This window comes from Grus americana, chromosome 24 (genome assembly GCF_028858705.1).
Source record: "Grus americana isolate bGruAme1 chromosome 24, bGruAme1.mat, whole genome shotgun sequence".
Classification (NCBI taxonomy): domain Eukaryota; kingdom Metazoa; phylum Chordata; class Aves; order Gruiformes; family Gruidae; genus Grus; species Grus americana.
Genome location: NC_072875.1, coordinates 8,181,765 through 8,208,454, shown reverse-complemented (window position 1 = coordinate 8,208,454; position 26,690 = coordinate 8,181,765). Strand labels below are relative to the sequence as shown.

At 57.3% G+C, this 26,690-nt stretch overlaps 3 protein-coding genes across 3 annotated transcripts; 1 reads left to right on the top strand and 2 right to left on the bottom strand.

Annotated features, from left to right (window-relative positions):
- Positions 1 to 3,342: 3,342 nt before the first annotated feature.
- LOC129196037 (uncharacterized) lies at positions 3,343 to 11,646 on the bottom strand. The gene is made up of 13 exons (XM_054802843.1): positions 11,556 to 11,646; positions 7,038 to 7,313; positions 6,447 to 6,556; positions 6,316 to 6,366; positions 6,147 to 6,224; positions 5,771 to 5,827; positions 5,141 to 5,236; positions 5,012 to 5,062; positions 4,606 to 4,665; positions 4,437 to 4,492; positions 4,134 to 4,203; positions 3,894 to 3,940; positions 3,343 to 3,544 (listed from the first exon to the last, which is right to left on the bottom strand). The coding sequence occupies exons 1-13, from the start codon at positions 11,644 to 11,646 to the stop codon at positions 3,343 to 3,345; spliced, it is 1,245 nt and encodes a 414-aa protein (XP_054658818.1).
- Positions 11,647 to 11,900: 254 nt separating this feature from the next.
- LOC129196036 (SUN domain-containing protein 3-like) lies at positions 11,901 to 15,449 on the top strand. The gene is made up of 7 exons (XM_054802842.1): positions 11,901 to 12,011; positions 12,238 to 12,322; positions 12,461 to 12,576; positions 13,256 to 13,423; positions 13,793 to 13,879; positions 14,473 to 14,577; positions 15,339 to 15,449. Exons 1-7 carry the CDS (start codon positions 11,901 to 11,903, stop codon positions 15,447 to 15,449), a joined length of 783 nt encoding a protein of 260 aa, XP_054658817.1.
- A 7,486-nt stretch (positions 15,450 to 22,935) lies between these two features.
- Positions 22,936 to 25,929, bottom strand: LOC129196035 (SUN domain-containing protein 3-like). The gene is made up of 5 exons (XM_054802841.1): positions 25,807 to 25,929; positions 24,960 to 25,127; positions 24,506 to 24,592; positions 23,808 to 23,912; positions 22,936 to 23,046 (listed from the first exon to the last, which is right to left on the bottom strand). Exons 1-5 carry the CDS (start codon positions 25,927 to 25,929, stop codon positions 22,936 to 22,938), a joined length of 594 nt encoding a protein of 197 aa, XP_054658816.1.
- Positions 25,930 to 26,690: the final 761 nt, after the last annotated feature.

The window sequence follows — 26,690 nt, the reverse complement described above, 5'->3', positions numbered from 1 at the left end:
TTTGGCACCTAGCACTACCGCCTGGAGCTCAGTCAGTTGGGCTGATCCCTCTGTCTCATGGGTTTTGGATGTCCCGTCCGAGAGTGGCCGAAGGGCTGCCCTTCCCTCCCGCTTGCCTGTGAGCTGATCCATCTGTAAACCATCAGTAGACCACACTTTGTTATCCTTTTCTAAATCGGATGGAGGGTGGTGAGTGTTGAATGGGTGAGGGCAGCATATCGAGGGGTGGCTCCGCAGATTGTACTCTGCCACGCTCCCTGTAAGCCCTGTTCCTGCCACGACCCAGTTGTGACGTGCTGTGCACGTTGTCGTCTCCTGAAGTGTACTGGAGCGTGCCATTCCTTGGGGAACAGGAGCAGGCTCTAGGATTCTTTTGAGGATAGGGAATGGGGTCTGCATTTCTAAGGGTGTGTCTGATGTATCTCAGTATCTAATATGGCTGTGTAAGTAGCCAGTAGTGTTTTTTTCCCAGCGCGAATACCGTGACTGGGAACCTTGCCACCCCTTCGATCCAATAATAATATCATATTGTCATACATGAGTCAAGGTACTTTTGGGTAATTTAGGTATTGCCTGTAGCAGAAAAGTAGTATTTCATCTACAGAGACTACGGACTTCTGGGTCTGATGGTTTGCCCCCCAGGTGCCCAATGGATTACTAACGGTCTGGGGTTTTAATAGATCCGTACCTAATATATTTTAGGGCCCTACTGCCAGTATGGATCACAGCGTTCTTTCGTTTGGCCGGGTCAGTTTTATCCTGGCTACTAGGAGCTCATCTTTCCCAGTGATCCCTGATGGATACACCCTTTCTCGAGGTTTTCTGGATTAATGCAGCACCATTCCCAATAGTGGGGCTGGAGGAGCAGGCGGGACAATTTTATCTAGCACCTTCCCAACGCCCAAGCTGTCAGTGCAATCCCTTTCACGATTATCCCATAGTTTCTGTAAGGTGGGTGTGGGGACCCTGTTGAACTGGCCTGTCGTAAATCCTGTTCCTCACTGAAGGCTGCATAAATGCCTCCGTTCTGGGTCTTGCTCCTGTCGGTCAGGGGGTCCTTTTATGTCAGATTGTGGGGAGGTTTTGAACATTTTCTCCCTTACTCTTATGATCTTGGGCTCCCGTTGACTTTTGGACGACCGTGACATCCTCAGCTCTCTCTACAGCGTCTTGAGCTTCTCAACGGCTTTTAGCAAATTGCCTGTGTCCGCTGATGCCTCTGTGAGCAGCCCGAGGAAGGGTCCCTTTCCTACCTTGGCTTCACAGTTGGAAATTTCCTGCCACTCCTGAAAGTCTGCTCGCAGGGTTTCCCAGGCAGGACAATTTTCAGGGACCCTGTGCCTATCCCACCTCAGTGTTTTCCATCCATTATCCTCCTGCCATTTTCACCGCTCGAGGTATGGCTGTCTGGCCTCTGGTTCCCTGGGTCCTCCTCCATGCCCTGCTTGAAGACAGGAGCAACGCTGGCTTTCCTCCAGTGCTCTGGCACTTCTCCCAGTCACCGTGACCCATCAAAGGTTATCGAGAGCGGCCTTGCAATGCCATCAGCCAGATCCCTCAGCACTGGTGGGTGCATCCCGTCTGTGCGCAGGCACTTCTGGATGTCCGATGTCCTTCAGCATTCCCTGACCTGATCCTCTTCCGCCGAGGGTGCGCCTGCCTTGCTGCACAGGAGGGGCAGAGCCGGGGTGTATATCAGCAGGGGCTGGTACCTGGTGGGGGGAAAGGGATTCAGAGGGGATTGCGGGGCCCAGGGTGGGTCAGGGGTGCCTGGGGAGGGTTTTGTGGTGCTTTCGCTCCTGCAGACCCGTGATGTGCGCTTCTGTGTCGGGAAAGCTCTCCAGCCATGGGGGTATGTCGCTGGGACACAGCACCCTTGGCGGGGGGATATGGCACTGCAGAGGGGCCTGTGACGTGAGGAGCCATTTGCCTGCAGGGTGCCAGGCCTGCTGTGCTGGACGCCTGCGGGTCAGGGGCACTGGCACACTCGCTTGCCTCCACGCCAAGCACAGCCCTGGCCAGGCCTTACCGCCTCGAGCTTCACCTGGTCACCTTTCATGAAAGGCAGGTCCTGCTTGACCAACCCCATCTCCTTCTATGACCAGGTGACCCGTTAGTGGATGAGGGAGAGGCTGTGGATGTTATCTACCTGGACTTTAGTAAGGCCTTTGACACCGTCTCCCACAGCATTCTCCTAGAGAACCTGGCAGCTCATGGCTTGGACAGGTGCATTCTTCGCTAGGTAAAACACCGGCTGGAAGGCCGAGCCCAGAGAGTTGTGGTGAACAGAGTTAAATCCAGTTGGTGGCTGGTCACAAGCGGCGTTCCCTAGGGCTCGGTCTTGGGGCCAGTCTTGTTTAACATCTTTATCAATGATCTGGATGAGGGGATCGAGTGCGCCCTCAGTCAGTTTGCAGGTGACACCAAATTGGGTGGGAGTGTCGATCTGCTCAAGGGTAGGAAGGTTCTGAGGTTTGACAAGGCCAGGTGCCAGGTCCTGCCCTTCGGTCACAACACCCACAGGCAATGCTACAGTCTTGGGGAAGAGTGGCAAGAAAGCTGCCAGGCGGAAAAGGACCTGGGGACGCTGGTTGACAGCCACCTGAACATGAGCCAGCAGTGTGCCCAGGTGTCCAAGGCGGCCAACAGCATCCTGGCTTGTATCAGGAATAGCGTGGCCAGCAGGAGTAGGGACGTGATCGTGCCCCTGTACTCGGCTCTGGTGAGGCTGCAACTCAAATATTGTGTTCAGTTTTGGGCCCCTCAGTAGAAGAAGGACATTGAGGTGCTGGAGTGTGTCCAGAGAAGGGCAACGAAGCTGGTGAAGGGAGTGGAGCGGCTGAGGGAACTGGGGTTCTTTAGCCTGGAGCAGAGGAGGCTGAGGGGAGACCTTATCGCTCTCTACATCTATCTCAAAGGAGGTTGTAGCCGGGTGGGTGTTGGTCTCTTCTCCCAGGTGACTAGCGAAAGGACAAGAGGGAATGGTCTCAAGTTGCATCAGAGGAGATTTAGCTTGGATATGAGGAAAAATTTCTTCACCGAAAGAGTGGTCAGGCATTGGAACAGGCTGCCCAGAGAGGTGGTGGAGTCACCATCCCTGACCCTGGAGGTGTTCAGAAAACCTGTAGACGTGGCACTTTTGGGACATGGTTTAGTAGACATGGTGCTGTTGGGTTGACGGTTGGACTTGATGATCCTAGAGGTCTTTGCCAACCTTGAAGTTTCTATGGTTCTGTGACTCTATGGTCATCCCTGGCAAGACCCTCTCCCTGCATCCCAACGCACGCACCCGAGGTATGCACATGGAGGTGGAGATAGAAAAGGCTTTATTGGCAGGGGCTGTCAAAAGGGCAGCAGCCCCTCACTGGCCACGGGGAGGATCTTTCCCAGTGCATATGCCAGGGCGGTGTAGTTCTCCTGAGACAGCACACGTGACAGCAGGTGGTAGAAGAGCTCAGGGTCGCACCAGGAGGCGTAGAGCACCACAGCAACCAGAGCAAAGCCGGCGGCCAGCTGCAGGCTGACCAAGAATAGGCAGAGTATCCTGTGGGGCAGAAGAGGGGTGGGAGACAGGGCAGGGTGGATGCATCCTCACCCCATCTTGCCTATGGGATGGAGGGCGCTGTTCTGGGAGCCCCACGGGCTGCCTCCCCAGCCGTTTCGCACTGCTCCCTCAGGCAGGGTGGGACAGGAGACTCCACAAGCCCGGGAAAACACCCTGGCCCAGAGAAAAGCAACGCTGAGCACTTCCCAGTGGCAAAGCCCACAGCCGGCCAGCAGCTCCTCAGCAGCCTGGACTTGTGAGCCCCAGCAGCTGAAGCAGGTGTCCGACCCATCCCACTCACTGCCTGGGAGTGGGCCCCAGGGACAGGGGACCCAGAGGGGACACTCACTGCAGCCAATACATGAAGCCGCCTCTCCTCACCAGCATGTCCCTCTCCTGCAGGTCAACACAGAGCAAGGACGCTTGTCAGGCACTGCCGCGCAGTCGGGACAGCTGGGGTTGCACAGTGCCCCTGACCTCGCCTTGCGCAGGACTATAGCCCACGCATGGCTGTGACCTCCATGGACCCCTCTCCCCAGGGATACCCACGCTGGCTGGGGCAGGGGCTGGCACAGGCTCTCCCCCTTACCAGCTGTGCTTCCATCGCCTCTGGCAGTACAGTCCCCGGCGCCTCTGCCTCCTCCTTGCTCTGCCGCTGGCTGCAGGCAACAGGGCTTGGTTGGACGAGTTACAGACCTCCATGGCCATCTATGGAGAGTGGGGTCCCCTTCCAAACATACACCGCCCCAGGCAGGGATTGCGCTCCCCTGTCACACCGCAGGCTGCACATTCCCCCCACCCCATTGCCTGGCACCAGCATTGGCAGTCCCATCACTCCAGGTGCTGCAGAGACCACCCCAGGCACCCATCTGGGCCGAGGGGACCAACTCACCAGGTCTCTTCCTGCTCCAGTGCCTCCTCAAGCTTCTTTATTTCCTGACGCAGTGCCTGGGAGAAGGAAAGGTCTGAGTCCCTGAGCCCGCCGTGGCCCTCCTACAACCCCCCTCCACACCAGAGCCCATGGACACCCACCCAGTTTCCCCCAGCCCTTTCGGCACTACCTCATTCTCCTGCTTGTCTGCCTGCAGCCAGGCCTTCATCCGGGCGTAGTGCTTGTCCCCCTGCAAAACAACGGTGTATCATGTGGGCAGCTGAGCTGGGACCTGGGCACCCTCGCCCCTCTCCAGCCCCAGGGCCATGCCCACTCGCTACCCCACTGCCCAAGGGCACTGGGAGACTGGGCAACTCGCAAGGCCAGGCATAGGGAAGTGGTGGATGCCCCCATATTCGTGGGAAAATGTCCTCCCCAGTCACACTTCTGCCCACAGCCACTGGGCGACCAGCACAAGGTGACCCTCCTTGAGAGAGGGGGTTTGGACAAGACAAGATGACCTCCAGAAGTCCCTTCAAACCTCTCAGCCCCAGCCGACTCAGCTCTGGGACATGGGCAGAGGAGAGGACACCAACCTCACTGCTGAACTTCTCTATGGTGTGATGCAGATCCTGATGGATCTCCTCCTGCAATACGGAAAGGAGAGCAGGGGCTCAGGGTCTGCAGCCCCAGCCCCTGCGGACCAGGAGCCACTCCACACCTACCATATGCTGCAGGAGCTCCTTCCTGTTTGCCATTTGTGTGGAGCTCTGCAGAGAATCTCTGCTAGCTCCTCCATCAGTCCCCAGAGCCTCTGCTGCCTGCAGGAATGCGGAACCATCAGATTCCCTGTCACAGATGTACACCCTCCTCGCCCATGGCACTGCCCCAGCTTCCCACGTCCCAGCACCCATCAGTCACCTGCACATCTGCACCCAGCCAGCGGTCCTGTACGCCCCCCCCGGCCTGTGCCCAGCTCGGCCTGCACTAGCTGGGTGCCCAGGACTTGGCAGGAGGTGGCTGGGGTAGGGGGCACGAGGGACCTGCACTGCTGTGCCTCCCCCTGCCTTTCCCTGAAAGAGGTCTGCCTGCGAGAGAAAGGGAAACAGGAACCTCTCCAGGAGGGGCAGGGGCTGGACGAGGACCCCCGTGGCACCGGCGAGGGCCCACCGCCAGACTACCCGGCACCCCCCTCCCAATCCAGAGGCCCCAGCCCTCCATCACGGATGCCATCGAGGCCCAAAGGAAAGGTCCTCCCCAGCCACACCACTGCTATGGCTGCTGGGCTGCATGGCCCCAGCACTGGCACCCCCCCTCCCTGACCCTGTCAGGACGGGCCTCCTTCTCCCCTCTACCTTCTGCGCCTCTTCCACGCTCACGCCTGCCTCCCCGTTCTCCATCTGAAAGTGCTCCTGCGGGAGAGGAGGGGAAGAGGAGCAGCTGTCAGGGCACCGGCACACTCCCACGAGCGCACTGCCCTCCGCCTTATCCCCTCCCGGCTCCCTTCGGGCACTGCCTTGGCCCTCGCGTCCCCTCTCCTTCCCAGCCCTGCAGGCACTGCGGGCAGACAGAGGGACCCCCAGGCCCAACTCTGGACGTGGTCCACACCTGGACATGGTCCCAAGCGCCTGGCTCTCGGTGACCCTGCTCGAGCAGGGGCAAGTGCACGAGACAAGATGATCACCAGAGGTGCCTTCCAACCTCAAGCCGTCTGGGATTCTGTGAACTCACCTTTGTCTGGGCCACCAGCCCCTCCAGCTCCTGGAGCTCCTGGCGGTTGTTTCGGAAACACCGCGCCACATCACAGTTCTGGGAAGAGGAGCCGGACACAGGCAATGAGCCCCTGACACAGCCCCAGCCGCCGCTGCTGGCCGACATGGGCGCAGGAGGGGACACTGACCTCTCTCCTGAGCTCCTCCATGGCTTCCCTCAGCTCCTGCTGCTTCTTCCCCTGCGTGGGCAAAGGAGGGGTCAGGGGCTCAGCTCTCGCAGCCCCAGCCCCCGGGGGCAAGGGGAACGCTCCACACCTACCAGACACCGCAGCAGCTCCTTGTGCCTTACGGACTCCGCAGAACACTGGGCCAGGCGCTCCCGGAGCATGCGGAGGTCTTCCTTCACCGCTTCTGCCAGCATGGCTGCACCTGCACGGCGGGAGCCAGCAGGGTGTGAGGGGCACGGGCGCGGGCACTGTCAGGCACACACACTGGCGGGGACAGTCCCCGAGCACAGGCGCGCACACGCTCTCTCACGCGCAGGGCACGGCCACGCAGATGCACGCTCAGGGATGCCCAGGGCTGCCACGGGAGCCTCCCCCCAGAGAGGAGCACCGTCAGCTGCCTGCGCTCGCGCGCCTGCAGCCCCCGCAGCCAGCGGTCCTGTGCGCGCACGTGCACTAGTTGCGTGCTCGGCTCGGCCTGCGCCAGCTGGGTGCCGAGCACGTGGCAGGAGGTGGTGGGGGGCTGAGGAGAGAAGGAGCTTCCCCTGCCCTGCTATGCCGGGTGCTCACGGGGCCCCTCCTGCCCTGGGGCCTCTGCCGCGCCACCTCCAGCATCCACATCCCGCCCTGTGAGCTCAATACGCTCCCCACCCCCGGGATCCCCTTCCTCTTGGTCCCCCCCTTACCAGCCCCAGCAGCACACGTGCCTCGGTCCAGGCAGCTGCCTTCCCCCTGCCGCTGGCAGACACACACAGACCCCCCCAGCCAAGGGCTGCGGGGACCGTGGGCGTACTCGGCCCTCACCTCCTCTTCTCCGTCGGGCACCTTCCGCTGCACGGCGGACACAGGACAGGTCGTTGGCGACTGCTCTCCAAACTCCTGCCCAGTAGCACTGAGGTTGGGTTCTCCTCCAAATGCTCCCCCGCCTCTGGGAGCAGCTCCCTTTCTACCTGCCAGGGCGCCTGTCTCACAAAGGCACAGTGACATCGCAGTGACACAGCCACTGCTGCCCACTGTGACATGGCCATCACCTCCCTGGGGCTGGCGCCAAGAGCTGAGGCGGGGCCCAGCCGCCGCCACGGGGAAACAGGGCGTCACTCTCAGCACCCGGTCTTAGCATGCGGGCGGGAGCGACTGCGGGTGCTGCCTGTCGGCGTCTCCCCGTGGGGTTTGCCTGTTCCTTGACCATCCGGCTCTCACAGCTCCCCGCCCCAGCACCAGGCATGAGCCAGGCTGCGCGCGGCCTCCCAGCAGGCACACACAGACACTCACACGCAGGCGTGTGCACCACGGGTGTGCACCACAGATGTGCACGGACGGCCACTCCGCGTGGGCTCCAGCACAGAGCTCAAGCATCCAGCCCCCAAGCTACAGCCCGGGAAGGGGAAAAAGGAAGACTATCCCTCTGCTCTAGCCCAGGCAGACACCATGCTTGCAGACTCCCAAGCGGAATGCGGTCTCTCCCGTGCTCGGAGAGCCACGGCTGCCGGCAGGCGGGGGGACGCCAGGAGGAAGGGGTGGGGGCATGCAGCAGGCATGCAGCAGGCAGGCAGTGACCCACGTGCTTCAGCTCTGGCCCCTCAAGCGGCTGCGCGCAGTGGATAAGTCCATGCTGCAGCAGGTACACCTTGAAGCATCGGTGGCTGTGCGTGGGGTCATGCTGGAACACCTCAAAGCGTGTGCCCGCCACAGGGCAGGTTTATTTCTGAAGGGACTGCAGTGACTGTGGCTGTGGGTAAGGCCACGCTGGAGCAGGTGCACCTCGAAGCGACTGTGACTGTGGATAAGTCTATGCCGCAGCAGGTATAGCCCTGGAGAGACTGTGGCTCATAGGTCAGGCTCCACTTGGAGCAGGTGCACCCCTAAGGGACTGCAGCCTGTGGATAAGTCCAAGCCGGAGCAGGGGCAAGGGGAGGAGTTCATCGCAATGTTAGACCCGATGGTCTGGCCCAGAGGGACCAGGGGTGGAGACTGTAATGGAAATGCTTTTAAATGGTTGTAGCGCATGATTTGAGTTGCGTGTTAGAGGAATTACCGTAGCAGGAACCACCTGAAGCAACAGAGGACAAGCCTTACAAGAAGCAGTGCAAGTGCAGCAGTGGACCTGACCTGAGCTGCTTTGGTGCCCAGGAGCTCCACGCAACACACCACCTGTGTTTCTGTAAGATGAACGCACGGCTTTTGCTTTCCTTATTAAAGTGTCTTTATCTCAACCCATGAGTTTTTTCACTGTCACTCTTCCGACTCTCTCCTCCATTGCACCGGGCGGGGGGGGGGGCGGGTGGGAGCGAGCGAGCGAGCGAGCGGCCGCGTGGTGCTTAGCTGCCGGCTGGGGTAAAACCACGACAATGGGGACAGGGGCCTGCTGGGCTGTGGTGCCACCAGGGATGGGAGCCTGGGGAGGCAGGAGACGTGGGCCGTGGGGCTGTGGGGAGGGAGAAGGGCAGGGGCTGTGGGGCTGTGGTGTGGGAGGGCAGCTGTGGGGGTCGTGGGGAGCATTGGGGAGGGAGGAAGGGAGGGGGCTTGGAAGGGTCTAGGGGTCTGTGGGTGAGCGTGTTTGCCGGCCTCGGTGTAAATGAGTCCCCGGCTGCTGGAGCCTGAGTAGCCTCAGACACGCTTACCGGGGTGGCCTGCACATTGCTAAATGGTTGCCGAAAAGGTGGAGTAAGAAAACGACCGTGGCCTGAGAAGACGGTGGTTCCACCCGATTCTACAGCGTCATAAATACTGTGGGGACAGAGGGAGGGAGGGAGGGAGGGAGGCCAGGTGAGGCTGGCACGCAGGGACCTGGCTTGCGGCAGGCAGGGTGGCGGCGCCCAGTGCCTTGCAGATGAGACTGGGCCTGGCCTGGAGAGGCTGCGCGGAGCGGCATGCAGGGCAAGACCCTCTCCCTGCGCCCCAACGCACGCACCCGAGGTGTGCACATGGAGGCGGAGATAGAAAAGGCTTTATTGGCAGGAGCTGTCAAAAGGGCAGCAGCCCCTCACTGGCCACGGGGAGGATCTTTCCCAGTGCATACGCCAGGGCGCTGTAGGTCTCCTCAGACAGCGCATGCGACAGCAGGCGGTAGAAGAGCTTGGGGTCATACCAGGAGGGGCAGAACTGGCCCTGGTCAATTCTCTTGCGCTCGCAGCCCAGAAAGCCAACCGTATCATAGAATCATAAAATCATAGAATGGTTTGGGTTGGAAGGGACCTTAAAGATCATCTAGTTCCAACCCCCCTGCTGTGGGCAGGGACACCCTCCACTAGACCACATCGCCCAAAGCCTCATCCAACCTGGTCTTAAACACTTCCAGGGATGGGGCACCCACAACCTCTTTGTTCCAGTACCTCACCACTCTAACAGTAAAGAATTTCTTTCTAACATCTAATCTAAATTGACCCTCCTTCAACTTAAACCCATTACCCCTTGTCCTGTCGCTACACTCCCTGATAAACAGTCCCTGACCATCTTTCCTGTACCCTGGGCTGCATGCAAAGAAGCGTGACCAGCAGGTCCAGGGAGGGGACTCTCTCGCTCTCCTCCGCTCTCGTGAGACCCCACCTGGAGTTCTGCAACCAGCTCTGGGGGCCCCAGTACAAGCCCGGAGCACAGGGCATGCCACCGCCCAGCGCAGGAGGAGGTGTGTAACGGCACAGCAGCTTGCCGGGGCAGCCAAAGGAGGTGCCGCTCGCTCTCTGTGCTCCCACGTGCTTCTGCACCCCTTGTCTCTGCGAGCTGCGGGTGTGGGTGGGGGCTAACCCGCAGGGTGTCTCCCTCCCGGGTGGCACAGCCACCCCGTCCTGGGCAGCCCCTCTGAGGTCATCATGGGCATCACCAGCCAGCTCTTGTGAGGTCATAACCTGCTGCCCGCCATAAAACCCCACGCTGCAGAGGTGGGCAGCAGCGTGAAGCAGAGCGCTTTCAGCAGCAAGCGGATGCCTGGAGAAGAGGTGCCTGGGTCTCAGGAGAAGAGCAGGCTTTTCCCTCCTCCTGGCCAGTGTGCTGCAATTGCAGGGATCTCAGCCAGGATGGGCAGGTGGGTGCAATGGGGCCCAGAAAGCAGGGAGGGATCCGGCCAGAAGCCTTGTGTGCTGCCTGGCTTCCCGGCAGAGCAGGCAGACCCAGAGCATAGGGGCTGTCTGCACTAGTGCCCTCCAGCCCGGCAGCCCAGCAACCCCACTCCGGGGGCACGGCCCTGCCCCTTCTCTGGGGAGAGCTGAGTGGGGCCATGCTGCTGCCCCTCCCCGTGTCAGGCCAGAGGTCCCAGAGGTCTTTGTGTCCCAGGGGCGGTGTTCAACGGGCCAGACCTTCCCAAAGGCCCTTGGGCCCTCGCGCTTGCAGCTGTGCTGAGCACCAGGTTCCTCCTGGTGGCGCGTGAGCTCCTAAAGGGACCCCTGGCAAATATGTGTCCCAACCTTGGGCTTTGGTGACAATACCGTTCCCTCTCTTTTAGACACTGTGACACCCAGCAGAAGGGCAGGCGGGTCCTGAGGCTCCTGTTCCTGCTGCTTCCCATCCTGTCTGGTGAGTACCCCTGACCAAAAACGGTCCTCTCAGTCCTGGGGAGAGCGACCAGCTCCTGAGGAAAATAACCATCTCTTGACAATGTGATCCACAGCTGTTGTCTACTGCTTGACCTCCACGCTGTGGGGAAAGGGAGTGCGGTGGGTAAGTGCCTCTTGCTGTGGGAAAGCCAACGCCTGCAAAGGCCGTGCTTCTGCCCTCCTGCCTCCCCTGGGAACACGGGGCTCATTTTTATGCCCGTCACCGCTGAGGCAGAAAAGGGGGGGTGGGAGGGGGGCAGAGGCTGGGGGGAGGGGCACGTCTGTTTGTCCTCCAAACTCCTCAGCGCCTTGATGGGGTTCAACATGGAGCCGGTTCTCCTGGAGCGACCTTGGCAGAATGGCAGGCTGAAGTGTGGAGCACTTTGGCAGAAGGTGCCTTTGCTGCCTGCATCCCTCTTGGATAGCCTCGGGGGTCAGACGGAGACCCGAAAGATGCTCTGCTGAACATGGCTGGTCAAAGAGGCCAACCTTTGGGTCGCGGTGTCTCCAAAGTGACTTGAAGCAGCAGGAAATTCTGCCTGCTCTCCCTAGGGGAGTCTCCTTGGGGAAGCCCTGGCAGTGCTGCTCGTGCTTGCTCCAGCGGAGTGTCTCTCCCAAGCGTCAATTTTGGCAGTAAACGAGCTACTTCCAGAGTCCATCCCACCCCCTCTTTACCTTGCAGGAGGCGCCAGGGCTTCCGGAAGCGGAGCTGCAGTCTCTGAGGTAAGAGTGCTTTCTCGCCAAGGAACGCGCTCTGTGGAGCCATCGTGCTGCCTGCACGCACTCGCCTCACGCCCAGGGCTCCTGACCTTCCCCGTCTACTACTCGCGGTGGTGGAAGGGAGCCCTTTGTAAACCAGAGGACAGAAAGGCTCTGGGGGATGGGGGCGGGGCCCAGGCCCACGGGACCCTTCTCTGCGTGGCGTTGGGAGCCTGCCTGCCTGCAGAGGCTGGGCAGCTGCTGGACAAGACCTGCTTTCTCTTTGCCTCCAGGAACTCACAGGCTTGGCTGGAGCTGAAGATGCGGGAGCTCAAGGAGACGGTGGCTCAGGTGTCTGATGCGAAGGGGAACATAGTGCAGGCAGTGAGCGAGGTCCTTGAAGACCATGGTGTCCAAGAGGAGAAGAGAGAGGTAAGGGTGCTGGGGGTAGATGAGAGACCTCGCTCCCTTTCCGGGCTCCCTCCTGCGGCGTCCTCTTGGCACTCTCAAAGTCAGCACCTTTTCTGACAGGTCTTGCCTTGTGTTTTGTGACACGGAGGTGCTCCTTGGCTCTGTGCTAGGACCGGGGGTTTATGCAGAACGGTTCGTGCGTGTGGTGGTGGTCACTGCCATCTCTCCCTTTGCAATTCTTTCCCAGGAAATTCTGCGGTTGGCCCAGGCGGCAATTGAGAAGGCCCTTGACGACTCCATCCAGATGCGTGACTGGGCTCTGGAAGCCTTAGGTATGCAGACAGAAAGTCTCGCCGCCCTCGGTTTGCGTATGGCACTCCCCCAAAGTCTGCCAAGATCTGCTTTCAAGCCTGAGAAATGCATCCTCATGCACTGCTCCAACTCCTAATCTCTGTCCGCCTTCATGTCAGGTGCCACCATTGATGAGAAGAGGACATCCAAGAGTTATGGTGGGCAAGGCAAGAAGACCTGGTGGCTTTTTCCATTCGCCTTCTCTTCTGCAAACCCTCCAGAGACAATCTTGCAGGTATCACAAGGGAAGTCCTGACTTGCGGTTCACCTCCTTGCTTTCGGATTGGCAGACCAAGTGCACAGCACTTCCCTTCAGCCCGGCCGTACCGCTCGGCCCTGCAGTCTGCATCGCACTCCTGACCCCTGCGATTCCTGACGGCACTGCCCTCCCATCAGGAGGGGGACCGTGCTGAACCCAGCTGCTGTGACCTGCCCACCAGCCTTGGTTGCAGTTAGCCGAGGAACTTTGTCCTCGGCGGCCCCACTGCCAAACCGCAACTCGGAGGGTCCCTTTCCGGAGTGGGTGGGGGCTGCTGAGCCATGGGAGCAGGGAGAGACGCTCCTCCGGGTCCCCGGACCTAACCTGCATGACCAAGTCTGAAGCAGGGTCCAAGTCTGCATTGGACCCTGCAGCTGCAGGGCAATCTTTGAAGGGCGGTGGGGTGAGGTGCACTAGGGAGACCTGCCCTGCCTCTGCAGGCTCCAAGAAAGCAGAGCTGCCTTGGGAAAGGTGGTAGAGCCCAGAGGTTTTGTAGGAACCCTTCCGTATTGCCCTGCTGCCCATCGACTCGTACCCATTTACGAGCAGGATTGCAGCCCACAGGCAAGGCAAGGTCTCTGCTTCTGGCCAAACAGGCAGCTCCGTTGGCTCTTTGGCTGCCTTGCCGCTCATGGTCATGGCTTTCTGGTTTCAGCTCCGTATTGCCCCGGGCAGCTGCTGGGCTTTCCAAGGATCTCGAGGCCACGTGGTCGTCCGTCTGCCTGAGCCAGTCTGGCCAACGGCTTTCACCATCTGGCATATCTCCGAGGCAGTCTCTCCTTCCGGGGAGGTCAGCAGCGCCCCCAAAGAGTTTGCTGTCTCCGTAAGTCTTTGCCTTGCGCTTCTTGGGGGGGCCTGGCCCCGGGGAAAAGCTGTGCCAGAGACGTGCTTCTCACGGCGCTTACTCTCAGACAGCCGTCTGGGGCTGGCTGCTGCAGAGCACCGCATCCCCCGGGGGGGGGCACTGGGGGCTCGTGGGGTTCTGTGCCTCTGGGGGCTTCTTCTCTGCTTCGTGGCCAAGGCTCCTGGAGCACGCGCTCAACGCCCCCTGACCCCGAGTCAGCCTAAGCTGTGCTAGGCTGCCGCTAGAGCCGAGGGAGGTGGGGAAGTGTTCCCGGGTTCAGCCTCGGCATGCCCTTTTGCTGACGCCCTGCTCGAGCCTGACCGGCTCCCTTTGTCTCTTGTCTTTGAGGGAGCGGATGAGGCAACGGCAGAAACGCTCCTGGGGACGTTCACCTACGACGTGCACAAGGAGATCGCTCAGACATTCCATGTGCAGGTACCGCAAGAGCTGTGGGCAGGATGCCCGGGAAGAAGGCAGGGTTGTCCGCAAGCCCTTGGGGAAAGAGTGCAGAGGATCACCCCAGCCAGCCTCTGCTCTCCCACGCTGCTTGCTCCTGCAGGGAGGACAGCAAGGGGAGACCAAATGGGGCTTTGCTCTGCTGGCTGAGGCAGCTGACCCACCTTTGCAAGGGCTTTCCTTTTCCTCCGCGTAGCGAGCGTAGAGAAAGCAGCGGTGGGAAGGGGTCCAGGAAGGGAAACAGTCCCCCTCAGGGCAGACGGCAGGAGGGAGGAGGGCAGACGTCTTCCCCCTCAGCGGGACGCTTCCCGTGTCCCAGAGCAGCCCAGGCAGCAAAACGCCTCCGCTTTCCACAGCTCCCCTCAGCAAGCCTCTGAGGCCAGACCTTTGCTTTCTAGGCACAGAGGGTTCCTCCATGGCCCTGGCAAAGAGGGGTCTGGTTGCCCTGGCTTCCTCCTTCGCCAGGGCTGCCGTTTGGTCCTCAGCAGGGGGAGCGCGGGCAGAGGGGGCGCCGGCGATGTGCTGTGGCTCTTGCCACCTCTGTAATGATGGCTCCCCCCATTTCTTTACAGAAGGAGCTTCCCCGGACCTTTCGCTACATCACACTCCGGGTGCACAGCAACTGGGGAAACCCAGAGTACACCTGTGTCTACCGAGTACAGGTTCACGGGAAGACGGTGAGCCGCAACGACCGCCCGCAGGCCCAAGAGCTCCTTTAGGAAGAAAAATAAAAGAAAGGAGATGTTTGGCAGCTTGACGTGTGTGTGTTCCTTGGGAAAGATCTTCCAGGGAGCTTCCAGCATCTTGTGCCTCTAGTGGGGAAGGGAGCTTTCTCTCTCAGGAGGAGGATGCTCGTGCTCCAAGGGACCTTGCACCCTTGGCAGGAGGATAAGGGATGGAAAACACCTAGGTGGGACAGGCTGCAAGGGACACAGGGAAGGGGAACGGGGCTTGAAGGACAAGCAGCCCGATGGTACAGCTCCAGCTTTGCAGCCCAGGGTCGCTCACCAAAGCTCCAGCGTCACTGGGAGAAAGCAGAATCTCCCGCTGGCAGAGAAGAGGAGCGAAGCAGGTCTGCCTGCAAGGCCCGGTGCTCGCTCTTCGTAGGCAGTGGGGTGCCCGTGCCGGTGGTCCCAAGGGCATTTGGCAGCTTGGGACTTCTCCGGGATGAAATGTTTCAGTTTCTTCCTAGCTTGGGGGGGTGCGTAAGGGGGGCATTTGGGGGCCCACTGGGGAGACGGACAGTAGAGCTGAGAGAGGTGCCCGGGCCCCTCAACTCCAGTCCCGAGCGGGGAGTGCTGTGCCCGGTACGGTGCATGGTCCCACGGTGGCATTTGAAGAGGGTGTTTGGAAAGAGCGGAGACAAATTGGGCCCCTGCTCTGCCTGACCCCTCTCCTGTCCCCCAGGAGACTTCTTCTGTTCCTCGCCTTCCTCCAGATCGCCATCCTCATCGTGGTTGTGCTGAAGGGAGACATCCTTGACTGGGTCCTGCCACCAAAGCTGGCGGCCGCCTTTGGGAGCCGCCCAGCGAGGTCCCAGCTCTTCTGAGATAAAGCAAGAAAGAGAATAAAGAAGTCTGTGATTGTAGAACAAGGGTGCGACCTTGTCAATGAATGTCCGCTGACGGGTCGGAGGGAGGTGGCTGCTGCTTTCCCTTCTGCCTGTGCACACCCCGCGATGGCTCTGCCTCAGACCTGGCTCTTGCCCGATTTGGAGGCAGGAATATCCCTTTGGTCGGTGTGGGTCAGCGTTCCTGGCTACATCCCCTCCCAAGATCTTGCCCGTTTCAGCCTATGGAAGGAGGGGCAGACACAACGTGTGATGAACTGACGGCACCCCCATTCGTCGTCCCCCTGCACTGCTCGGGGGGACGAGGCAGAGAAAATTAGGAGTGAAGTTTAGTCCGGGAAGAAGGGAGGGGTGGGGGGAAAGTGTTTTTAAGATTTGGTTTTGCTTCTCATTACTCGACTCTGGTTCGATGAGTAATAAATTAACTTTCCCGAGCTCGGTCTGTTTTGCCCGTGACAGTAATTGCTGACTGATCCCCCTGCCCTTATCTCGACCCACGAGCCTTTTGCTATGTTTTCTCTCCCCTGTCCCGCCGAGGAGGGGGAGCGATAGAGCGGCTTTGGGTGGCACCTGCTGTCCAGCCAGGGTCAACCCACCACGCTTAGTCGTAATTGCCTTTACATGAGACGAAGATAAATGAGGCGCATTTAGGAAAACCTCTGCAAGAGCTGACACGGGTGCAAATGTTCGTCAAAAGGAGGTAGGTTAAGAAATGGGAAAAGAAAGTGTATTTTAGTCTACTTGTGCCAAGACTAAATGGGAAAGGTCTCTCTCTGCTGCCTATATTTAATCTCCCGTTAAGTGCAGTGGAGAAACCATCTACATGGGATTTAGACATGCATTTCATTGTCGACAACAGTCAACCACCCTTTAACGAATCTACCTTTTTAGAGATCATCTGAATAGTCAGAGGGGCAAGAGAGTTACCCTCTTCTATCCTGAAGAGAAGGTACACAGGGAAGAAGCTTATCTTAGCAAACAAAAATGTCTCCCAGCAGGGAACGGATGCTTCTATTACTTTCTTTTCAAAATCAGAGTCAGTCAGAAAGTGACAGTGTAGAGTTGAATGGAATACAGGAAGAGCCTGCATAAAGGAGTGTACATATAAGAGGAGAGAGAGGGAGAGTTTGTACGCTCAGAGGAGTTTTAACATTACGTTCAAGCATCACTGTGAAGCATCACTCATGGTTTCTGCATGGCCAAAGACCCTGACACTGTGTCTAAGAATTTTGATTTTCCCACCGGGTTACTTCACTCAGCTCTTCAGGAGCATCTTCCCGGGACGCATCAAAGCAAAAGGAACCTTCCCCTAGAGGCTGCGACAGATCCTGCAGCAGCATTTGCTAAAGAAGGTGCGAGTTGTGAGAAGCACAGTGACGACTCTTTTGGCAACAATGCCAGAACTAAACCTTTTGGGAAGGTGTAAAGATAATGAGGCCACTCAGAACTGTTGCAGGGCATATTTGCTCTTGTGTTTTTTAATGGAAGCACGTGAAGCCTTGTACCTTCTGGGATCGTGTGACTGCGTTGGGGCAGTGCTTAGGGCAGTGTGAGTGAAGCCAAACCCGGTATTTACCAGCCCGGAATTTCTTCAAGCAAATCATGATGCAAGTGAAACTATCCCATTCTGATAATTTTGATGTTAAAATAAGTCTTTGACGGAAAGAATGAGCAAGTGCGAGTCTCAGAAATTAGAGACTGACGGGGAAAAAGAGCTGGTTTAAGAACCAGCCTTAAAGAAGCTGCTAAAGCAGGGTAAGGTTCACCGTTTTGTTACTAAGCCAAATCCTCTGTCGTGGAGTGGGATGCTCCAAACCCAGGTGTGGAGCTGTTTTACAGCCCACGCCACCTTTGGCTACATTGATGTGCTGTCAGAATTCATAAAGAGCTGTAAGCAGAGCTTGCCCAGAGCCGTCAGAGCCAGGCCTGTGGACGTGAACGCTTCAGACTCGGCAAGGGTTCGGAGAACCGGAGGTGGGGCTGTGTTTGAAACTGAAGAATCTGCGCTAGACGATTCTGAAGGGTTATCTTTGATACCTGTTGGACCTGTAAGTTTAATGCTCCAAAAGCATATCGTGTCCAGTTACTTAAAAGATGTACCTGCCAGGTAATATTTTCTAGGACAAACTGGTGTCGTTTCAAGGTTACATAAGGGGTAAAAATATTCTCAAACATTAACGCAGTTAGTTGTGCAGCAGTATAATAACTGGGAGTTTGGACTCCATTAATCGCCCCATCGGGACGAGCCTTTGGATTACTTCCCGCTTCTCCGCGCGATCGCCGGGAAGGTGCTATAAGATGAAAGACACGAGATGGACACAAAGAAGGGATAGCTAATCCACACCTCAGGCCGGCGGCATATTCCCGTGTTAAGTGAGAGTAAAATTTTCCATTGGAGCACCCCCATGCTAGTCCCAATGGGGCTGGACATATGCTAGTTTTACAGGTATATTGACCCATATAATTGATAGCACATATAATAGGCTTGGTGTTTAAAGGCGTCCCTTGTAGGGGATTATGAGTAAAGGGTACTCCACGCCGTTCTTGTTTAAAAAATTTGCGACTTCAGGGAAGAGTGGTATTACAAGTTTTGTCGCTATTTCGCCATCCCTTTGAAGGATATCCCCAGCACGTGCACATATCTCGAATTAGAGTTCTGAGACTATCAATAAACCAAGTTTCAGGAGGATCCCCTGGTCCCGAATCACAAGCGATTCTCTCAGAACAATTAAAAAGGGGGTTTTCAGCTTCCCTGATAGGTGGATCACATTTGGGCTCTATAAAAACTTCTCCCACTTTGTTTCCTGACCAAGCCCACATCAAATTATTTCTATCTCAAGAGGTCATATGAGTCTTATTCGGGAGTAGGATACGCCATTGTGGGTCCCATCGAGTAGAATAGTTTGCTTCACAGAAAGCAGGTTTTGCCAATGGATCAAACAGAGGATCCCATGGATAATAACAACAGGAGGTTTTCTTGGTGAGTTTTTTGAAAGTGACATTTCCAGCAGGTATGTTCCCTTTGGCGCTAGCAAATAAGGAGTGTGATCTATCGATCGGAGAAGGAATAGAGACATTAAATGATGGTCTAGTAGCTTTACACACCACTGTTGAATATAACTTTGCATTTTTTGGCTTGTTTTGGAGGTTTACTCCAAACGTCATATGTATCAGACCTTATCATTGGCTGTTGTCGAAAATACAGCCCGTTATTCTTGACGGTCCAGCGGGGTGACAGGAACATTACAGACGTGGCATTAGTCATATTAAAGATAAACGACAGATTTACAGGTGACACAAAAAAACCTTAAACCTTCTTCGGCTGATCTAGGTAAAGTAAGACACAGACCTTTATTTTGGTAAGCCCACATTCTAACAAAACCTTGAACTAATTCCCAAGCCAGACGTGGGGTATTTTGGCTTGGGATTCCTCTAACACATAGGGAGAGACAAAGAACATAGGACCAGACCCACAATTGCCGGTGTTGAGCAGAATTGACAGTCATGGTTTGGCTATGTATCTCTCTGTATCACACAGATTACGAGTACAAATTCCCCAAAATAGCACCAGCTTCGACTTTTCTGCGGTGGAGGATGTTTCTGGTAGTTACGCCTGTAAGAAAGAACAGAGGAAAAGATCCCGATTCTTTCAAATCGGTGGTTAAAAGGATGGGACAATCCATCCGGTATTAATCTCGCGTTCCTTTCCATGGGCATCAGCAGCTATCCATGAATAGGTGTTCAGTGGAGTTTTAAGGGTCAGAGGCACCTCCCCCGCTGTTGGGAGGTCCACCAGAACAGGTCGTCCTGGAGAGTGTAAGGGTTTTACAGGGTCCTTTTTCTCCCTCTTTCCAGGGAGCAAGGAGGGGGGTGTTGGACAGAAAGCAGGGAGTTCAGGGCATCCATTTATCCCCCATCGACCATTTACTCTGGCAATGGCATGCGGGAGTCTTGCGGACCACCCAGGGTCGCGAGGCCTCAGGATGCCTTTTAGGAGTCCATTGGTCCTTTCTACTATCTCTCCTGTTAGCTTGGGGATAGTAGGGGGTATGGAATGTCCACTGTATTCCCTCGGTTTTTGCCCACGCCTGGACCACCCCGGCAGTAAAGTGGCTGCCGTTGTCTGATTGAATCGATTTAGGTTTAGGTAAAAAACTAAACCGCAGCTTTAACCCTTTGACTGTATTCTCCCCAGTCGCCCGTGCTACTGCTTCGGCCTGAACAAGTCCCGATGTGACTTCCACCCCAACAAGCACATACTGTTTCCCTTCTGATTTCTTGAAAGGCCCTATGTAATCGACCTGCCAGGTTTCCCATAGTCCTTTCCCATCCCTCAGATGGAGTGGAGGATCTTGTAAAGGGGTGCTTTTCCAGTCTGGTCCGGCATAGGCCGCAGGCAGAAATTACTGTGCTACGGAGTTTTCGGGGAGCAGGCCATCCTCTGCTCCCAGCCTCCTTAAGAAGATCTTTGACTCCCGAGTGACCACGTATCACGTGTAGCCACTCCAATAAGCGTTCCCATTTCTCCTCTTCTCTCTCTTCCGCCAGCACAGCCAGGCGGGTGAGCGAGTCCACCTGATTGTTCGGAATGCGCGCTGGGTGATCCCCCCCTTGGTGGGCGGCTACCCACCCCACCAATACGGGCTTTTGCTTGGCCACATTTAATATCTCCTCCCACTTTTTCCTCTGCCATACGGGCACCCGGTTTACTTCCCACTGCTTTTGTTCCCAAAAGGAGAGCCACTCGGTGCATCCCTTGACTACGGCACAAGGATCAGTGGAGATGTGTACGGGTTCCATCCTGCCTGTCTCTCTCATTACCACACTCCAAACTGCTCTCAGTTCCCCCACCTGCGCGCTCCCTTCTCCTTCTGTTGCAATTGGCTCCCCAGAATCAACGTGCAGAGCAGCTGCTCGGTATTTCCATACTTTCCCCTCCCTCCTCCAAGAGGCCTCAGTAAAGCACACATTTTTCAGGTGGCATTCCAGTGAGGGGGCTTCCTTTATGTAGGAAGAAGGGGTTTCCTCATCAGGGCGTGGATGATTTTTCCTGTATTATTTGGAGCATTTTGGGTGCTCCCTCCTCCACTGGCTAAGCGTGACTGTAAGGCTCTAGCTGGGCATACCGCTTCCTGACCCTTTCCCACTGGGCAACTGCCACAGGGGGTGGGGTGCCTGCCAGTACGGGGTTTAGGACCTTAAAGGGCCCGCGCAGGATTATGGATTGTTGCCGTATCATTCTTTCAGCCTCCTGCAAGGCTAGACTCACCACAAAAAGACCCTTTTCCCAGACCGAGTATCGCTTTTCTGCATCTTTCAAGCTGCGTGAATGAAACGCATTGGGGCGGGTCGGACCCTCCGGTCCACGCTGCCACACGTGTATAGATGCCCCATGAACTGCAAAACCCCATGCAATTTGGAGCGCATTTGTCGGGTGTAGTGGACCCAAAGCTTGGTATGTTCCTGCTTCAAACACTAGTAATTTTAGGGCTTCCTCATGAGTAGGAGTCCAATCCCAGGTAGCTTTTTTGCGCGTTAAATCATACAGGGGACGAGCTGTGACAGAAAAATCCGGCATCTGTTTCCTCCAGAATACCAGCAAGCCTAGGATATGTTGCAGTTCCTTTTTTTGTCCCCTGGGATTTTTATCTGTTCTAAAGTAGCCAAGGTTTTGGGGGGAATAGAAATCGCTCCTCCTTTCCACCATATACCTAGGAACTTCACCTCGGGGGGAGGGGAGTTGTATCTTTTCTGCTGGAACCTGAAGTTCTAAACTTTCCAGGTGAGTGATCATTTTCTTTTGGGTTTGTCCCACCGCAGTGGCATCGGACCCCCCCCACCAATATATCATCAATGTATTGGTAGGTTTTAACTCCCTCCTCAGGGATGATTTCTGACAGTGCTTGGGCCAGGGCGTGGTGCGCCAAGGTAGGCGAGTGCCGATATCCTTGGGGCAAACAAGTAAAGGTATATTGTATACCTTCCCATGTAAATGCAAATCTAGCTCTATCACCTTCCTGTAGAGGAACCATGAAAACCATGTCTTTTGCATCAATGGTGGCTGAATTTTATGGGACTGTTCCTGTATGGTGACAATCGGTTCGGCCATATTAGGCACGGCCGCTGTCAGAGGACTGGTGCCAGCGTTTAAGCATCGATAATCGATCGTTAGCCGCCACTTCCCATTCGGTTTGCGAACTGGCCACACTGGGGAGTTATAAGGGGAGTGAGCTGGAATAATTAGCCCCTGCTCCTGCAGCTCTCTTATCACCGGAGCGATTCCCTCCCTCGCTGCCAGCGGTAAGGGACAGGGTTTCACATTCACGATTTTAGAGGGGCGGGGGGGGGAGGGTAGGAGCAGTCTGTAAAAGCCTTATCGGGGTTGCCGGAGACCCGAACTTCCACTGCTTCCCTGCCGAGTCTGTCCAGGACTTCCCTTTCAATAAATCCAATCCCAAAATATTCGTGGGGAGCACTGAAGGGACTGGAGCACACGTCTGATGGGAGCGGCTGAGGGAACTGGGGTTCTTTAGCCTGGAGCAGAGAAGGCTGAGGGGAGACCTTATCGCTCTCTACATCTACCTCAAAGGAGGTTGTAGCCGGGTGGGTGTTGGTCTCTTCTCCCAGGTGACTAGCGAAAGGACAAGAGGGAATGGTCTCAAGTTGCATCAGAGGAGATTTAGCTTGGATATGAGGAAAAATTTCTTCACCGAAAGAGTGGTCAGGCATTGGAACAGGCTGCCCAGAGAGGTGGTGGAGTCACCATCCCTGACCCTGGAGGTGTTCAAAAAAACCTGTAGACGTGGCACTTCGGGACATGGTTTAGTAGACATGGTGCTGTTGGGTTGACGGTTGGACTTGATGACCTTAGAGGTCTTTGCCAACCTTGAAGATTCTATGGTTCTGTGATTCCGGGGTCATCCTTGGGCACCCCAGCTCTCCTCAGCTATTAGCTGTTTATGATCAAATACCCCACAACTGCCCCAAACCGCTTCAGACACTGCCTCAGCCACAGACACCCACGGCTGTGTTGGATCTGACTGAGAGGGAGTTAATTTTCCCCAAAGCATCTCTCTCAGTGCTGTGCTTTGTGTTGGTAGCTAGCAAGGTGTTGATAACACACCAGTGTTTTGGCTACTACTGAGCAGTGCTGGCACAGCATCAAGGCTGTCTCTCCCACATTCCCCCCCACCCCTCCACCCCCCCACCCTCCCCCACTAGACTGTGGATGGGCAAGATCTTGGGAGGGGATGTAGCCAGGAACGCTGACCCACACCGACCAAAGGGATATTCCTGCCTCCAAATCGGGCAAGAGCCAGGTCTGAGGCAGAGCCATCGCGGGGTGTGCACAGGCAGAAGGGAAAGCAGCAGCCACCTCCCTCCGACCCGTCAGCGGACATTCATTGACAAGGTCGCACCCTTGTTCTACAATCACAGACTTCTTTATTCTCTTTCTTGCTTTATCTCAGAAGAGCTGGGACCTCGCTGGGCGGCTCCCAAAGGCGGCCGCCAGCTTTGGTGGCAGGACCCAGTCAAGGATGTCTCCCTTCAGCACAACCACGATGAGGATGGCGATCTGGAGGAAGGCGAGGAACAGAAGAAGTCTCCTGGGGGACAGGAGAGGGGTCAGGCAGAGCAGGGGCCCAATTTGTCTCCGCTCTTTCCAAACACCCTCTTCAAATGCCACCGTGGGACCATGCACCGTGCCGGGCACAGCACTCCCCGCTCGGGACTGGAGTTGAGGGGCCCGGGCACCTCTCTCAGCTCTACTGTCCGTCTCCCCAGTGGGCCCCCAAATGCCCCCCTTACGCACCCCCCCAAGCTAGGAAGAAACTGAAACATTTCATCCCGGAGAAGTCCCAAGCTGCCAAATGCCCTTGGGACCACCGGCACGGGCACCCCACTGCCTACGAAGAGCGAGCACCGGGCCTTGCAGGCAGACCTGCTTCGCTCCTCTTCTCTGCCAGCGGGAGATTCTGCTTTCTCCCAGTGACGCTGGAGCTTTGGTGAGCGACCCTGGGCTGCAAAGCTGGAGCTGTACCATCGGGCTGCTTGTCCTTCAAGCCCCGTTCCCCTTCCCTGTGTCCCTTGCAGCCTGTCCCACCTAGGTGTTTTCCATCCCTTATCCTCCTGCCAAGGGTGCAAGGTCCCTTGGAGCACGAGCATCCTCCTCTTGAGAGAGAAAGCTCCCTTCCCCACTAGAGGCACAAGATGCTGGAAGCTCCCTGGAAGATCTTTCCCAAGGAACACACACACGTCAAGCTGCCAAACATCTCCTTTCTTTTATTTTTCTTCCTAAAGGAGCTCTTGGGCCTGCGGGCGGTCGTTGCGGCTCACCGTCTTCCCGTGAACCTGTACTCGGTAGACACAGGTGTACTCTGGGTTTCCCCAGTTGCTGTGCACCCGGAGTGTGATGTAGCGAAAGGTCCGGGGAAGCTCCTTCTGTAAAGAAATGGGGGGAGCCATCATTACAGAGGTGGCAAGAGCCACAGCACATCGCCGGCGCCCCCTCTGCCCGCGCTCCCCCTGCTGAGGACCAAACGGCAGCCCTGGCGAAGGAGGAAGCCAGGGCAACCAGACCCCTCTTTGCCAGGGCCATGGAGGAACCCTCTGTGCCTAGAAAGCAAAGGTCTGGCCTCAGAGGCTTGCTGAGGGGAGCTGTGGAAAGCGGAGGCGTTTTGCTGCCTGGGCTGCTCTGGGACACGGGAAGCGTCCCGCTGAGGGGGAAGACGTCTGCCCTCCTCCCTCCTGCCGTCTGCCCTGAGGGGGACTGTTTCCCTTCCTGGACCCCTTCCCACCGCTGCTTTCTCTACGCTCGCTACGCGGAGGAAAAGGAAAGCCCTTGCAAAGGTGGGTCAGCTGCCTCAGCCAGCAGAGCAAAGCCCCATTTGGTCTCCCCTTGCTGTCCTCCCTGCAGGAGCAAGCAGCGTGGGAGAGCAGAGGCTGGCTGGGGTGATCCTCTGCACTCTTTCCCCAAGGGCTTGCGGACAACCCTGCCTTCTTCCCGGGCATCCTGCCCACAGCTCTTGCGGTACCTGCACATGGAATGTCTGAGCGATCTCCTTGTGCACGTCGTAGGTGAACGTCCCCAGGAGCGTTTCTGCCGTTGCCTCATCCGCTCCCTCAAAGACAAGAGACAAAGGGAGCCGGTCAGGCTCGAGCAGGGCGTCAGCAAAAGGGCATGCCGAGGCTGAACCCGGGAACCCTTCCCCACCTCCCTCGGCTCTAGCGGCAGCCTAGCACAGCTTAGGCTGACTCGGGGTCAGGGGGCGTTGAGCGCGTGCTCCAGGAGCCTTGGCCACGAAGCAGAGAAGAAGCCCCCAGAGGCACAGAACCCCACGAGCCCCCAGTGCCCCCCCCGGGGGATGCGGTGCTCTGCAGCAGCCAGCCCCAGACGGCTGTCTGAGAGTAAGCGCCGTGAGAAGCACGTCTCTGGCACAGCTTTTCCCCGGGGCCAGGCCCCCCAAGAAGCGCAAGGCAAAGACTTACGGAGACAGCAAACTCTTTGGGGGCGCTGCTGACCTCCCTGGAAGGAGAGACTGCCTCGGAGATATGCCAGATGGTGAAAGCCGTTGGCCAGACTGGCTCAGGCAGACGGATGACCACGTGGCCTCGAGATCCTTGGAAAGCCCAGCAGCTGCCCGGGGCAATACGGAGCTGAAACCAGAAAGCCATGACCATGAGCGGCAAGGCAGCCAAAGAGCCAACGGAGCTGCCTGTTTGGCCAGAAGCAGAGACCTTGCCTTGCCTGTGGGCTGCAATCCTGCTCGTAAATGGGTACGAGTCGATGGGCAGCAGGGCAATACGGAAGGGTTCCTACAAAACCTCTGGGCTCTACCACCTTTCCCAAGGCAGCTCTGCTTTCTTGGAGCCTGCAGAGGCAGGGCAGGTCTCCCTAGTGCACCTCACCCCACCGCCCTTCAAAGATTGCCCTGCAGCTGCAGGGTCCAATGCAGACTTGGACCCTGCTTCAGACTTGGTCATGCAGGTTAGGTCCGGGGACCCGGAGGAGCGTCTCTCCCTGCTCCCATGGCTCAGCAGCCCCCACCCACTCCGGAAAGGGACCCTCCGAGTTGCGGTTTGGCAGTGGGGCCGCCGAGGACAAAGTTCCTCGGCTAACTGCAACCAAGGCTGGTGGGCAGGTCACAGCAGCTGGGTTCAGCACGGTCCCCCTCCTGATGGGAGGGCAGTGCCGTCAGGAATCGCAGGGGTCAGGAGTGCGATGCAGACTGCAGGGCCGAGCGGTACGGCCGGGCTGAAGGGAAGTGCTGTGCACTTGGTCTGCCAATCCGAAAGCAAGGAGGTGAACCGCAAGTCAGGACTTCCCTTGTGATACCTGCAAGATTGTCTCTGGAGGGTTTGCAGAAGAGAAGGCGAATGGAAAAAGCCACCAGGTCTTCTTGCCTTGCCCACCATAACTCTTGGATGTCCTCTTCTCATCAATGGTGGCACCTGACATGAAGGCGGACAGAGATTAGGAGTTGGAGCAGTGCATGAGGATGCATTTCTCAGGCTTGAAAGCAGATCTTGGCAGACTTTGGGGGAGTGCCATACGCAAACCGAGGGCGGCGAGACTTTCTGTCTGCATACCTAAGGCTTCCAGAGCCCAGTCACGCATCTGGATGGAGTCGTCAAGGGCCTTCTCAATTGCCGCCTGGGCCAACCGCAGAATTTCCTGGGAAAGAATTGCAAAGGGAGAGATGGCAGTGACCACCACCACACGCACGAACCGTTCTGCATAAACCCCCGGTCCTAGCACAGAGCCAAGGAGCACCTCCGTGTCACAAAACACAAGGCAAGACCTGTCAGAAAAGGTGCTGACTTTGAGAGTGCCAAGAGGACGCCGCAGGAGGGAGCCCGGAAAGGGAGCGAGGTCTCTCATCTACCCCCAGCACCCTTACCTCTCTCTTCTCCTCTTGGACACCATGGTCTTCAAGGACCTCGCTCACTGCCTGCACTATGTTCCCCTTTGCATCAGACACCTGAGCCACCGTCTCCTTGAGCTCCCGCATCTTCAGCTCCAGCCAAGCCTGTGAGTTCCTGGAGGCAAAGAGAAAGCAGGTCTTGTCCAGCAGCTGCCCAGCCTCTGCAGGCAGGCAGGCTCCCAACGCCACGCAGAGAAGGGTCCCGTGGGCCTGGGCCCCGCCCCCATCCCCCAGAGCCTTTCTGTCCTCTGGTTTACAAAGGGCTCCCTTCCACCACCGCGAGTAGTAGACGGGG

Excerpts from the sequence above, each read along its gene's own strand:
- LOC129196037 (XM_054802843.1), bottom strand. The coding sequence starts at position 11,646 with ATGGCTCCACAGAGCGCGTTCCTTGGCGAGAAAGCACTCTTACCTCAG. Across the intron at positions 3,941-4,133 it reads AGGCGATGGAAGCACAGCTG|GAGAGGGACATGCTGGTGAG; the intron begins GTAAGGGGGAGA and ends GTTGACCTGCAG. Across the intron at positions 3,545-3,893 it reads GGCTTCATGTATTGGCTGCA|GATACTCTGCCTATTCTTGG; the intron begins GTGAGTGTCCCC and ends TCTGCCCCACAG.
- LOC129196036 (XM_054802842.1), top strand. The coding sequence starts at position 11,901 with ATGCGGGAGCTCAAGGAGACGGTGGCTCAGGTGTCTGATGCGAAGGGG. Across the intron at positions 12,323-12,460 it reads CTGGGCTCTGGAAGCCTTAG|GTGCCACCATTGATGAGAAG; the intron begins GTATGCAGACAG and ends CCTTCATGTCAG. Across the intron at positions 14,578-15,338 it reads TACAGGTTCACGGGAAGACG|ATCGCCATCCTCATCGTGGT; the intron begins GTGAGCCGCAAC and ends GCCTTCCTCCAG.
- LOC129196035 (XM_054802841.1), bottom strand. The coding sequence starts at position 25,929 with ATGTCAGGTGCCACCATTGATGAGAAGAGGACATCCAAGAGTTATGGT. Across the intron at positions 24,593-24,959 it reads CCAAAGAGTTTGCTGTCTCC|GGAGCGGATGAGGCAACGGC; the intron begins GTAAGTCTTTGC and ends CTTGTCTTTGAG. Across the intron at positions 23,913-24,505 it reads CTCAGACATTCCATGTGCAG|AAGGAGCTTCCCCGGACCTT; the intron begins GTACCGCAAGAG and ends ATTTCTTTACAG.